Consider the following 15,097-nt stretch of genomic DNA (forward strand, 5'->3'; position numbering starts at 1 on the left):
GGTAAGATATTGGTCTTAATGTTAAATCTTCCTCAGAATATGTTAAATATTGTACTGGTAAAACAGTTGCACAAGACCTCACAAGAAGGTTCTAGTGAAGTGGTTATGAGAGTGGACCATATCTGTTAAATGTAATTTAGGGTGAAAGTGGTTTCTGTGGTACTACTATCTTATGTGGTCCATGATAGGGATGGGGCAATAACAATAAAAATAACTCTCAGGGTAAGTTATGTGTGGTGAAATTCCACAATCGGGATAATAATCGATCGGGATCATTGTGAGTATCTTCGCATGAATGACTTGAAGCTGTCAAACTTGCCTATGTACTGTCTCATTGAGCTTTCCTGATAATTTAGAATTGCCAAAAGGGGTGGAGCCTGTATCAAAATCCTACATCTGTCGCCATGTCTGAGGACACAGCTTGTCCACAGCATCCCAGACTAAAAAGCTCAATCAGGTCATAATATAATGATATACATACTATTTTATCATTTACTATAAAGAGGTTTCACAGTGTAGTTTTTAGTCATCTATCACAACCACTTGTTGACACTGTGTACTGATGTGCACTAATCGTTCAGCTGAGATTTTAGCACTGTGCAGTAATAAGTCTTGGCCAAGTAGTTGTTGAATATGGCCACGCAGAATAAAAAATTAATTAGTGCTTTATCATGAATGAAAAGGAGCCAATATGCTATTTATATGCATGCTAATAAGCAACATGTTAATGGTGAGCATATGAACCCGCAACTAATCTAATCTTATTTGGTGTTTCCTGTAGTTGGTTCAGATGAGTTTTTCCCTCATAAGAAAACAGAGCAAAAAAACTCACTTTCTGTCATCTCAGTGGTTATATGATGAGCGCTCGACTTCGAATGAAAAGCCCTTACGCGGTTGTAAATATGTTCTGACATTTGCTATTAGTCCTACTCTAATCCTGGTAATTTAAAACAAACAAAACTGTTTGAGGATAAGGTTTCACACAAAATTATGCGTGTTTGTGTGTGCATGCGTATAAAGTGAAGCAATGGGTAATTGGGTTTACAGAGCGCAGTCCTTTCACTTCGGTCGCTGCAGCCGCCAGTGACTCAATAGAGAGCGCCCACATGTACCATGAATCACTGTGATCAGAGGCCCTCAACCACTCCTCCATCTATTCAATCAATTCATTTTTTTGCTGTGGCACCTTATAATACATTTGCCTCTCCAGTCAGAGCAATTTCTTCCCACTCCTTTACCCCTGACTGAGCTTCTCAGCGCTGATCGGGATTTTTTTTTCAGCTGTGCAACACCTTTCTGCAGATGTTACGCCTATCGGTGAGCTAATCGAGCTTAATATTTTCTCACTGAGAGAAATTGATTAACTAAGGACATTTCTGTCAAAAGATTAAACACACGAGCATTAACATTTTATCCAGCGCTTGATGCATTATAAACGCACCCTGTCAAAATCCTTCAGTATTTGCCCAAGAGAACGCAGGGCTTGAAAGTGGATGTTTAAAATGACCGTGGGCGCTCTGTTCACTTATGATGCAGAGGAACAGAGGAGGCCCTATGTAAGAATAATCCATGGCCTCTTTGGATCAGCCAGAAGGGAAATCAATCATGGCTGCTACAGAGGAAGACAATTCAGAGGAGACAGATTACAGATTACACAGCTTGATTTATGAAACTTGAAGAACAGACTTTCCATTAAAGACGAAATATGTTTAAGAAAGCCAATCTGGCACAGTGAATTGAATAGGCCCGTGGAGGTCTTTGGAGTTTAGTGTTAATCCTCAACAGCTCTATTGAGCTAAACCTCTGGATGGAGCTGATGTGTTCAGCATTGAACAATTGTGTTATGATGCTTTACACGACAGATGGATCTCCACCTACAGCATATTTGAGTTTCATCCCTGTGGGTATGCATCTGGATAAGACTGCTTATTTGCAGAGAAAAAAAACGCATTAAATGATGCCCTGCTGGGGCACATTTAGCGTGATCAGCGGGATTGATTTGCTGATGAACATATGTGAATTATACTGTGAGTCACCAGAGGCCCTGTGATTAGTCAGCAGTGAGGGCCTGAAGACAGACACACGGCCCACTCAGATATATACAGTAGGAGCTGTAAGGTGATGTGAAAAAATACCTTTATTCTTATACTTGCCTTCATATAAGTGCCCCAATTTAATACTTTGGTTAGCACAATGGTTTAAATGAACCCCGGGCTCTTTATCTTGCAGACCTAAAATCCTCCCTGCCGCTTAATACTCCATTAATAAGACAGTACATGAAGTGGATTTTGGACGACTAACAAATGGATTGGTATCAGTTTTAACTCCAACAGACGGACGCGTCTCTAAATATGATCACTGAAAGACAAAGACGGGTCTAAATTTAGATCAGCTCATACGATTAAATGGCATATGTGCATGGCACATCTCCTTGTGTAACTCTACAGTGAGGCAGATGTCCACCCAGCATGATAACAAGACCGTTCACAAAAGTGGTAAGTGGGTGTGCCAGTGACAGACAGATTTTCCACAGACAGGAGTGCTTAATGAATCACCTAGACCGAGGGACGCCAACAGCTGGCCCAAAATACAGGCCGTGACTTGATAATGACTCAGGCTCGGATTGGTGAAAATCTTAAAAGTAGTTTTATTTGTGGAAGAAGTTATTAGGACCAGAGAAGGCAAATAGCTGTAATTAATGCATCCAAAATTAGAGTCTGCAGATAAAGAACCATATGTCCTGTTCTGAGGTTTATTTTTAAAATTCAGTATCTATAGCAGTTGTTCCCAAAGTGGGTGCTGTACCAACTGTTAAGAGATGCTGCAAGGCTGGTCCTTCCTGAACAACAGTTAATGCCCTTAACACACTATTTACCTCAACTGATATTACAAATGTTTAAATGTCAAACTAGGAGACATTAAATACACACTGTTGACTTGAACTCTTTTACCAATGAAACCACATTTTAGGGCAGTAACATGATCCAGTGTGTCGAGACTTAGTGGTTAAATGGACAGTGCTGTCAAATCTCACTGACCAACAGCACTAGAGTGGAGTTCATTGTCTGATCCAGCTCTGGTTCAGCCCTTTGTGTGGCTGACCTCACTGCTGTTCACAGTGTTCTTAACTCGAAATATCTGAGTCATTTTTTCAGCTTAAAAATTGTGGTGGGCTGGTATTAACAATGATGGATGCTGTAGTTTTAAAAGAAACACAAACTTTGAGCTGTTCTAAAAAGCAACAATTTGAAGAAAAGATGGGGAAAATGAAAAAAAAAAACCCAGCAATATTCACAATAGGTTCTAGTATTTTGAAGACACTGATATTTGATCAAATTTTTTTTTATCTCTGATGTTAAGTTTGCATAAATTCATATATGTGCCTATTATTGAGTAATTTAGTAAAATGTGTACTGCAATTGTAAAGAAACATTGTAAATGTCTCCCTGTATGACAGCTTGACACTATATGTAGGTGTGAGGCGGCAGGCCCATTTAATAGAAGAAATCTGACCCTCTTTTTTTTCCATTAAAGCATATGAAGTGAGCTATTATTTCATTGTCTCATAATAGAAATAATGAATCAAAGTGTGCTTGAGCTAGTAGCACTTCTTTTTCACACCATGATTCATTTAAGGGCTAAAGATATAGTTATGTGAGGGTAACGCAGTAATACCTGCCAAGAGTATTTATCACGGACTGGTAACCTGAAGCAGTGCTAGGACTGCCCTGTATCCCCATCGACAGGCCCAGTAAATCTAACCAAATTGCCCTTAATGGACCAGGGGAGCAGAGATCACTGTGGAGATTTAGGAGGCCCAGAGGCCAGCTGGAAAATCCCTTCAACTCAAACCTGTGCGTGTATGAGATATATAGCAAAATACGGACATAGGGTGATTTATTCCACCATTCCCTGTATTCATCAGGTTAAGGTAAAGGCATGTGTATATTTATCATTAAGACATATTTCTCCTATTTGATTGAAATGCAGAATGAAGCAAAAGCTTCCCAGCAGTCGCTGAATACACTAATGTAAAGCCCTGCCACACCCACAAGAATGAAATATATGGAATAGCTAATGCGGTCACAGGGTTCTGTGCAGACTGGCAGTTCTCCCTGGCGTACTCAATGTAGGAAAAAAATAGCTTGTTACACATTTTACAGGAACAGGAACAACGCGGCTTTTGATTATTCCCGTTGTAAAATGCAGGTTTAAATGTTTTAACGCTACATTTCTTAAGTGAGTCAAAATACTGTCGTTGACATTTTGAAAGTCTGCTTTATACAGAAAAAAGGAAGCAGGAGCATTTTCTCGGCAAAGGTCACACAGAAAAGGGTACAGCTGCAAAACAATAACAGGGTCATCTCAGCTGTGTGGTTTAGTGAGTGGAAAGTACATTAGCACTTACTTCAGTAGATAATAGAGTAGTAGATAAAAGGGTGATTATCAAGACAGCCAGAGGACACGTTCTGGATTATACAGTATATGATGGATTACCGTCACAGCATTTCTAATGTAGTAGTAGTAGTAGTATACATGAAATTATCCAGGGTGGGGTTTCTTAAATTGCAAATTAGAGTTATCAAAGTTATTAAAGGCATAGACTCATGCACATTTCCCCCTACACGTCAGGTGCCATGCTGTTTGATAACACTAAAGATCACAGCATAAGAAAGTAGCACAGCTGAAAAGAAAGGTAAGAGAAATCAGACCTGACCTTATGTTTGTGCATGGTGAACAGGCAGACACCATCCTGGCCTCTCTCCTGGCTCTCATGGCCTCTCTTCAATCACTGTCCCGCTGTCTCGTTGTCAGATTGTCACTTGTCCAGCATGCTTTGTCATCATCGCCAAGCCTCATAAAATCCCTCCTTTTCCTCCTCTCTTTCACAGCACATCCAAAACCAGTCACAGGAAAAATACTGTCTGAGACTGAAAGTGGCCAACAGGGGTGATACAGACGACACTTGTTCAGCTGAAATGCCTGTTCACGAGCCGCAAGACTGAGAAGAAGCCGCTATCCTGATAGAAATATCTCTAAGCCAGTGTTCTCCTCCTTTGCCTGCATCACCTCACATCTGCTTCGCTGAGCCATGGATGAGCAGTTGTACGAGGGAGGACGGGTCAAGGATGCGAGCGCTCTGATTGGCTGGCGGGCCATGGTGTGTGTGTGGGGGAAGGTCCCTTTGGCTATGCTTGATAAGGGTGGTCCTCTACCTCCTTTCCTCGTTCGTCTCCCTGCTTTATCAGCCTCCCTCCCCTGCTCTCTTCTCTGTCTCTCCTCCTCCTCCTCCTCCTCCTCCTCCTCCTCCTCCTCCTCCGTCTTCTTGTCTGCGCTACAAGCTGCAGGCATGCATCCGCGGTCCTCGACTATAAAGCATCACGGCATCTGAGCGAGGAGCAGAACCAGCGATATGTCGGCTGCATGCTCACACATACACAAACGAATATGGAGAAGGGATAGCGACTGCGTCATGAATTCACAGCATCTTGCAGACATAACTGCCCTGGCAAAGCCAATGACCTAATTCAAGCAAAAATCGTGCTTGCATCTAGGGCTGCAACTAATGATCATTTATCATTACCAATTAATCTGCCGCTAATTTTCATGATGATTAATTTAATCCATAAAATGTCAAAAAGCCGCTCTTGCTTTCATAAATGACAAAGGGCTATAAATCCCTGAATCAAAGCTGAACCGGCAAATGGTTAACAAACATTTTTGCTTGAAAAATTGAGCTAAATAATTAAAGGGTAGCTCCACCATTTTTCCATATTAAAGTGTATTTACAGGTCATGGAGAGAATTATTATTGAATATGTGCAGAAAGGAGAATAAAAGCTTTTGTGGCTCCAGAGGAAGCTGCATGTAATCTGACAGGTTGCCTCCAGTGATGTCACTCAGTGACTAAATTGCATTGTGGGTAATGTATGCCCAAGGTTTTATAAAGGGAGAAGAATGTGGGCAACAAAAAAGGTGGTATTTATGGTTCTATTTTGATCAGTTTCATCATCACTGCTACATTTTTTTGATGTGCTGATATAATGTGGTGTACAACTACATGTATCATGGAGAGAGACTGTTCAGAGCAACGAGGTGCCAAATGAACACAATACCATAAGATTAGAAAGAAAACAAAGCTGTAGACGTACCCATGTAAGGCTAATCAATGAAACATTTAGACGAGAATTATGTGTAAATATAAATTCAAAAATATGTGTGAGTAGAAATTCAACAGTGTAGGTAACAACAAATGTGTGGAAAATTTTCTTTTCTGCCCAGACTGGATAATAAGAATTTCAAGCCTCTCAGAATATGCTGTCTAGGGTCGATAGTGCTCGACTCATCCTTTCCTTGTCTGAAAGTCATCCAGAACATGAAATTGGGAACTCGTCAATTCTGTGGGTATCATGTACTCCCTATACTGGAGCCTTGCTTTTCTGAGGCTCCTGCACAAAGTAAAGTGAGATCAGATTATGCTGACCTCCTTCACTGGAAGCTCAGGTCTCAAACCACAGATGATGATCAATAATCCAGCAATTGAGACAGCGGAAGAGCAATGCGGACATTAGAGCAGAGACAGAAAAGGCAGAGAGTACAACACAGTGCTGTTCAGGAGAATCTCAGCAGCACAACTCTACGATAGCCATTATAAAGACAAAATCAGTTACTGTCACATTAGTCAACTCAGCAGCCACTTATTTCATCAGCCATGGAATACATCACAGCTTCTTTCTGCCAGTAGACAACATAACAACAACTGACTCTCCTTCCGAACTCCAGAGTTTCCAAAAGCACTTGCATCCTGCTCGCTTAATCCAGCCAGAGGGCTTTCTGCATGCATTATTTACAGTTGGCTTTATAACAAACCGAGGATCGATCTTGTGAAGTTTGTGTGACTCAGGAGCACTTAGGAAATAGCTGCAGCAGGGTTACAGGGGACACAGGAACAAAACATTGTACACAAGATGTGCTTAGGAACAAGCAAAACGAGATGTGCTTACATTATGTGGCTTGTATGTCAAGGATGGACAGCATATTGATTTGTGATTATAAAATGAGACACATATCATATGGGATTCTGAGTACTGTATTGCATGGGAATGACATTTGCACTGTGTGAAAGGCTGCAGAGCAGTTAGTTAATTTTGTTCTGTTAGTGTGATCGTGCGTCCATTATATCAACAACTGCCAATAGTTTCATTTGCATTTTCACTTCATGGGCGGCTTGAACTACTTAACTATTCAAACCCTTTTATTTTTGTTCCACTCTGAGGACATCTTAATACTGAAACATTTATCCCTGGTTTTCTCACACTTCACTTTCAAATTACAGCAATATTTTAAAAAATAATGCTGAATGTGGTGGTGGTGGTGGTTGTGGTGGGGGGGGGGGGGGGGGGGGGGCTATGTGTGCACTCTTCCTATGAAAAGAACTGTCACAACATTCACTCTTCAGGTGCTTTGGCACAAGTGTGAACTCATAGAGAACTTGTAGAGAATTAGCTCATAGTGCACAGCATAATCTTTTATGATACAGAATACTGACATGATTAGTTGTTTCTGATCAGAAGACAAATATATATACATATTTCTATTTTCAAAAAATTGTTGTGCTTCCAAAGTAGATGTAATGCCACCAAATCGTGCAGGTAAAAGTTTTTAAACTCAGATCAAGGGAATAGGACCTTTGTCCCTTCAGTAGATGAATGTGAAATGTCATTCTGCACCATGACGCTGAAACAACCAAACACATCTTTGCATGAGATTAACTGATGACAACACACTCGACACTCAAACACAAAAGGAAGCACCACTTCACAGTCTACTACTTCCTGACTTCCTGCAAAATATCACACTCAACATTAGAAAACTGGCTCACTCTTATATGAAAGTGGTTTTTCAAACCCTGCAGTCCAGACGTCAAGTGATCTGACTTTTAGCGAATATCATATATGTATACTGTTAAAAAGTTTTTTTACAGAAGGAGATGTTTGTGTTTTATTCATGTAATTTGGCAACAGGAACAGACTTTATGATGACGTTGCCCTAAAGGGACAAATGAGGCAGTGGTGTACACAGTCAATGCAAACTGTGTTCAATAAACCATGTCTCGGATGTGTGTTGGACCACAGAGGCTCCTGGTGGTTTAAAACCAGTCTGCTAGTCAACCAACTCGCATGACTGACCACTAAAAGCATACCAAGCCTGACACACACATACCAGAGTGCACACACACAAACACACCAAAAATAACAGTGTCCACTCAGCTCAGAAAATGCACCAGTCAAACACCATTTCTTCTGACTGATCACTGAGCACACACTCACCCGCCAAAAAGCGCTTTCATGGTTATGACCTCCTAAAAAGCCCATAATATCACTTCTCACTGTCATATTTACTCTTAAACAAAGCACAATACGTAAGCAGGGCTTCCACACAGACATCAACTGGGAAAACTGTACCATCCACTCGTGCACATATACAGAAAAACATGCAAACCCACATGTAATAAATGCAGATATTAACAGGGAATCAATAGAAAATCCAGGTAAAAGTTGTTGTTCCTTATGTATTTCATTTTGTGATAAATCAGAAATCAGAAAAAAATCAAGTCTCTTCTCCACTAATGTTAGCCAAGGAGGACCACCTATTCATAATATCCCCATCCCAAATTTATCATGTGCTGCACCACAGATTAAATACATCATCACTTGTCACTCACCTTTTCAGCTTCGGACCCCTTTGCTTCAGGACTGGCACAGTGTCCCTTGTGACAAAAAGCCCTCACACCCTGAGGAAAGAAGTGTCCGTAGCCACAGTGTGTGTCTGTCCACGGTTCTGACCAGCCACTGGCTGCCTAACTAAAAGACTAAAAACTCCACAATAAACCCAATAGACAATAGTGTTCGGCTCACAAAGCCCTGTTTGTGTCTGATGTTGTTTGTCCAATAAAAGCAAACAATGGCATTCCATGGCTTGCAACTGTATTCACTGCCGGCCTCTCCCGATGTAAAGCGCATTCAGACACCTTGGTTGGGGGACAAAGCCGTGAATCTGTGTCACATGTGGGGTGGGCAGGACAGGCCAAATGGGGTGACAGCAGGGCCGGTCCCACAAGCCCCGCAGCATGGTATTTACAGTCACACCTATCTAGGTAAATAGTGTGGGGGCAAAACAGACTCACCTGATTTTGTCGGCTGCACTGTCAGACCTGCACAGGAGGAGAGAGGAGACAGCATTCAGTTCTGTGGTGCTGAATCGATCGAGTTCAGTTCAGCTTAGATTCACTGTCGTATTATGTACTGCATTACTTCTTCAAATACCTCTCACAATGGAAACAATTAGAAAATCCCCATAAGATTTACAGGATAGTGCTTAATTTACTTTTCTAAACAGCATGAACAATTAACAAATGGTTTATAACACTATTAAAAGGTGCAATATGTGAGAACATCTGGCAAGAGGTGCACTGAATCACCACAGTACCCACTACCTGTAGCTGTTATTACTGTGGCCTGTTAGCTCAGTTAGCTGTGCAGCTAGTGGTCCAGACGTTGGGGGAGTGTTGGTCTTGTTCACACCACTACTTCAGAAGCTTTTGTAGGGGCTAGGTGGTTAGCATAATATCTTCAGTATGTATGTTTAAAACACAACACATGGACATCTTTGACACATTATGAGAACTGATTTTGAAATTCTGATGATAATCTTAGTGATTTCTACTATTTTGATCTAATATTCTTACATATTGCACCTTAAAGTAACTTTAAGATTAAATCAAGAATTGTTTGTACTGTCTTTGTAAATAGAAATAAACTCCCTCTATGAAGCATCCACAGCTATAAAGTAATGAATTAATGTTTGATAACATGGTAACCCTTTATATTAAATAGCTTATAATAAGACTTAGTCAATAACTTATAGTTAACTTAAGTCCTTATAATAGCATTACAAACACATCTATGTTTAAATGTGTTTTTTAATTTATTTTTCAGATTATTAGACATTAGTTAACATTTTTTTCACTGGAGCAAACAATGAACTACTTTATATACTATGTATGAAGCAATTATTACATTTATAAACAGTTGCAACTTTATAATGGCCATCCAAATAATATTCAAAGATCAACAACACAGTATTCATGAACCACTTACAGTGGTTAAGTGGCTCAAGTGTTATGAACATTAGATGCAATTATACAAAAAACAACTGCTTAAATTAATTTATATCTAATTATAGCATCTTACTTATAATGTCATTGTTAAACCTTGCATAAGTGTGTTTGTTGCTTTATAGATATCATCATTATTAAAACATTCGTTATTATGCATTTATCAACATTTCACTGTGCTTTTTCTCAGCTACAGATTAAAGCTGAGAACCATTACTGAAATTGTTTAATATCAATGGTAATGAATTGTTCAGGTGTGTAATTTGATATCATTATATTACATTATTTAAGTGTTATATAGTGTAATTTAGCTTAAATAACTGTTAATAATCAATTTATGAGTAAAACAGCCAGTATAAAGATAGGAGAAAAATAGGTTGGAAGTATCCCTGTATCTGCTTGCACTGTAGAGTTTTATACAGTACTGTACTGTTGTTACACCTACTAAACATACAGCTCCATTCTCAGGTCTTTTCTGTTCAACACCTAAATGTTGCCACTAGCTCAGATTAAATAAAACAACAAAATGTCCTACAATAATTATGCAGATGACACACAGATTTATATAACAATCTCACCAGGTGACTAATGGTCTTATACGAGCACCGAGTAAGTGCATTGAACCAATCAATGACTGGATCTGCCAAAAATGTCTACAGTTAAACATCGATTAAACTGTAAATCAGCCAAAGAAGAACCATTACATCAAGCTAGAAATCTTGAGGTAGCCATTGACTCAGACTTAGACTTAAATAACAATGTCCAGACATTAAAAAAAAATCAGCCTACTGTCACCTTATAAGTATATGGACAACTAGAAGACTTTTGTCTCAGCTGGACTTACTGCAGAAAACCTGTCCAATGCCTTTGTGGGTTCAACTTGTGTAACACCTTACAGGTCTCTCTAAAAAGCAGAGCAGAAAGCTGCAGCTGATTCAGAACACTGCTGCCGCTCCAGTTCTCAGGTAATGACACAGGCTTCCTGTTTGTCAAAGAATACATGTTCAAATGCTGTTCTTGGTTTCTAAAGCACTGAATGGTCTACGGTTAATGTACATGTCTGACCTGCTGTTATGTAATGAACCATAGAGTTCCCTTACTGTCAGTCAAATCTAAACACTGAGAAGCAGCATTCAGATTTTATGCACCACACATGTGCAGCAAAGTTACAGAAAACTTGAGATCTGCTCAGATTCACAGTTTGTTTGCTTTTCTGTTTGACACTTCATTTTATCAAATGAAATGCGGGACCCATTATTTATATCCTAAGCTTCACTATCGCTGTCTTGTTCCATTTTAGCTCATTATAATCTTTTATTTTATTTTACACTGTTTAAATCCTATTTACTTATGTATCTCACTTCATTATATCTTCTTTTATTACCTTGTGTAATAACACCATGTGTTTGAAAGATGCTACACAAAACACTTGCCTTGCTCTAAATGGGGAAATATGAGTCCTGCATGCATTTAATAGACAACCTCAGGTGAAACATATACACAATACTATAAATTGACCCACTGAGTCCATGTCTCACAATGTGTGATCCCGATTCACAACTTGCATTCATGTGCTGCGTCATCTTCACTGATGACTCATATTACACTGTCTCAGCAAAGTCACATTGTGATATTACATAACCCCATCTGCAGTTATAGTGGAGGAGTTGAACTTAGTAGAAGCCTCGGATGCAAACGCACATAAATGACTGCAAACGAGCAAACTTGCCCTCACGTCTTCCCTCCTCGAAGCACCGCAGATGTCCAGAAAATCTGTCAGAGGCAGCCAAAAATCACAGCTAGTGGTACACATTAGCCTGCTGTTAATTCACCAGAAAACGCAGCTGCACATAGCACACTGAGCAAACTGCAGCACACAAGACAAACAGACAGATGCGGCGAAAACAAGAAAAAAAAAACCAAAAAAAAAAACAAGCCTGGCGCACGGAGGCAGCGAGACAGGTAGAGAGGCAGCGGTGCAAGACATGCAGCTGTTTTTACCTGCAGAGGAGACATGACATTCCGTGCCCTCTAAAGCCGGCTACAGAACGCTGCTCTCCCTGCAGCTGCTGCAGACGCCCCTCACTAGCTATCCCCAGCACAGAAAAGAGAAGCGCAGCGAGAAATCCCATAGGTTTGACAGATACCGCTTCCTAATTCGAGCAAGTGGAGACACTGAGCGAGGCGAGTGCGCGGGAGGGAGAGCCGGAGAGAGGAACATGGGGAAGAGTGCAGGACGGAGAGAGAACGAGCGGAGGTGTAGTGAACAGTAGACAGAGCAATGAGAGCAAAGGCAGCTGAGTGGGTGCTTATTACGAGGCTAGACGAAGAGGATTCCTACACGTTTTCTGTTTCAGTTCCACTTTTATCAGAATGTTCCTTCAACATATGTTGGAAGACAGAACTACACATTTAAAGGTCAATACCTTTGCCAAGAGCTGGAAGGGGTTCAGGTTGGCTGTGATTTTGTTGTAAAAGCTGTCCTTGGTCCAGCAATCAGTTTAAAGTTTTACAGTGATTTGGATTAGATACTTCAGTCATTTCATACACCTTTTTAATTGAGTCAAAATAACTTTATTATCATAACTGCATTTATGTGCTGGTGGTTACATTAAAAAATGGCAAGCTTTTAGCTGCTACACAGTATTATTCCAAAGACAATCTTGCTGAAAAACACAAAAACAGAACTAATCATAGACCACGATCAGGATCTTTAGGATACTGTTAAATATCTGGACACTGACGTTTTCATCCTGTCTTAAAACTTCATTGACCTTAAAATCTAGGTTGTAGGACAAGCAAGAATAATGACCCCCTGCATCAGTGCACTTATAAAGTGAACAAGAACTATTTCGAGGCAAAATGAATGTATATGAAAAGTTCTGCAATCCAGATAGTTCTACTTTCCTGACACATCCTCCTCCTAATCCCCAGGTAGGCGAGACATCACTCGCTTAGTTTCCTTCTGGCTACATGACTTCACCGCAGGTATAAGGTATAAAACCGCACATCACATCCCAAGACACCAGGCACACACACACATACACACACATTCATAGTGCTTAAAAACAGACACCTACACACACCTACACAGCAGGTACAATGACTGATTTGATGTCCAAGCCTGTCACTGGTGCCCCTGTGACAAGAGCAGCATATTCCAGGGGGATACAGAGCTAATGATACTGCCTGTCTCTCAACTATAGGGACGCAGAGGCTATAGGAGTAGTGACACATACTATTAAATAGGTAGATACCTAAAAAAGTTCATTTCAGACAGTTCATACTGACTAAAAGGCATTTTTTGTAATATACCTTTGAAGTATACAAAAGCCCTCTCTGCTTTTTTGTCCTCATTAATGTCATGTCATTGCTTCATTTGCACAGAATAATCCTCTCCCAAGACTATCATGTTAGCTGGCCGAAGGCTTGAATTTGTTTATAAAACAACAGAGTAGAAAACAATTAAAAGCCACCACAAAAACACAGGGGGAGTTTATGTAGCGAAGCTTTTGAGCACTAATATGAAGGGGAAGCGCCCTCTGGTGGAGAATGCATGCAAGACAGACTGACGTGGGCAGGAATTAGGGAATACGTTGACATTTTGAGTTGATCATTCTTCCCAGTAGCATGAATCTAAACGTGACCTGGCAGACCAGACACAAAAACTGTCCTGTGCGTGTCCTGACTTACCCTTGGACCCATTGTAACAAAGCTATAATATAATTTTACAGTTTTAACATTTGCTGGATATCTCCAACATTCAGTGCCAGAGTCTCAAGTCACATTTTCATGACTTCTTTGAATCTCTCTTCTGAGAGCGAGGCCCAATCAGAGATAACACACACATGCACACATACAAACAACAACATGCACACATCGCTCACCTCTCCTCTCGGATTAATGGAGTCAGGAAGCGAGAGCTGTCATCTTCGTGGCTGCTCTGCAGGCTGCTCTGCTGACTGCTCTGCTGACTGCTGCAAGGCGAGAAAATGATGCGAGGCTGTCAATCATTATGGCATTGGTTGGTTGATGGTGCATATTCATTTCATCTTGTGTTATCTGAGGAAAAGATTAATGTGAGTTATCTCATGAATCAGGGATTTTAACCCATCTATTAGTTACTGTGTAAACTGCCATGAAATATTTGCCCCTGCACACAAGAAACACTCGGTGACATACATGCATTGCATAAATAGACCTCCTTGTATAACCTGAGCAATTAGTTTTACAAACAGAACATTTTATAGGGACCCGCAGGAAAATCACAGTCTGTTTGTTGTAAGACTGTTGTTGCTTGGCCGAACATCCTGCAAGGATCCAACAAGATCAAGACCCTGCAACAAATGTACACAGCAACAGTCAAAACTATGTGGCGCCTGCCAATATGTAAAGTATGTGCACGTTGGTCCGCATAGTGGCAGAAGTCCTGTCCTGTACATGCAGCTATCAAGTGATAACACTAGAGGGGGCTACATCACATGGACTATGCTAAAGATAAGGCTTCTGATAATACATGAGAGGATTACAGGAGCGTCATTGAGTCATCAAATCAATCAAGAAGGCATGTTAAAGAGATCTCTGACTGTTATTACCATACAAAAAAAACAATGCTAGTTCAAGTTGAACTTAGTTAAGTACATTATTGTTAACTAGTTACTGTAAGATGCACACATAATTGAGGTTACATTGTAGGACAGTGAACAATTTCACATTTTTTCCCGATTCTCCTGTCAGTCCAGGAACAATTGTCGGATTAAAGCCGGTCTGTCGGGAAAGTTTCTTCATTAATTCCCACTCTAACTCCACAGGGTGCTCTAATCCGATTCCAACAGTAGCAGTGCTCTACTCGAGGCTGGAGGGAATGCTTGAGCCGATTTTGAGAGTTGAGATAATTTTGGTACACTAAGGATGCTCTCTG

The 15,097-nt window shown here is 40.4% G+C and overlaps 1 protein-coding gene across 13 annotated transcripts in view; it reads right to left on the reverse strand.

Moving 5' to 3' along the window:
- The window catches only part of gramd1bb (GRAM domain containing 1Bb), a 125,700-nt gene that overhangs the window by 51,399 nt on the left and 59,204 nt on the right, over nt 1–15,097 (reverse strand). For 10 of the 13 annotated variants that reach the window (XM_037076445.1, XM_037076436.1, XM_037076482.1 and 7 more), the window contains 2 exons: nt 14,064–14,153; nt 9,187–9,213 (listed from right to left, as the gene is read on the reverse strand). The exons of 1 other annotated variant lie outside the window; for it this stretch is intronic. In XM_037076445.1, coding sequence (XP_036932340.1) covers nt 9,187–9,213; nt 14,064–14,153 — 117 coding nt within the window. Of the gene's footprint in view, nt 1–4,717; nt 5,261–9,186; nt 9,214–14,063; nt 14,154–15,097 lie in introns of those variants that run through there. 2 more of the 13 variants (XM_037076499.1, XM_037076509.1) reach the window with 2 other exon arrangements.

Source organism: Acanthopagrus latus, chromosome 2, assembly GCF_904848185.1.
Source record: "Acanthopagrus latus isolate v.2019 chromosome 2, fAcaLat1.1, whole genome shotgun sequence".
In the NCBI taxonomy this organism is placed as follows: Eukaryota; Metazoa; Chordata; class Actinopteri; order Spariformes; family Sparidae; genus Acanthopagrus; species Acanthopagrus latus.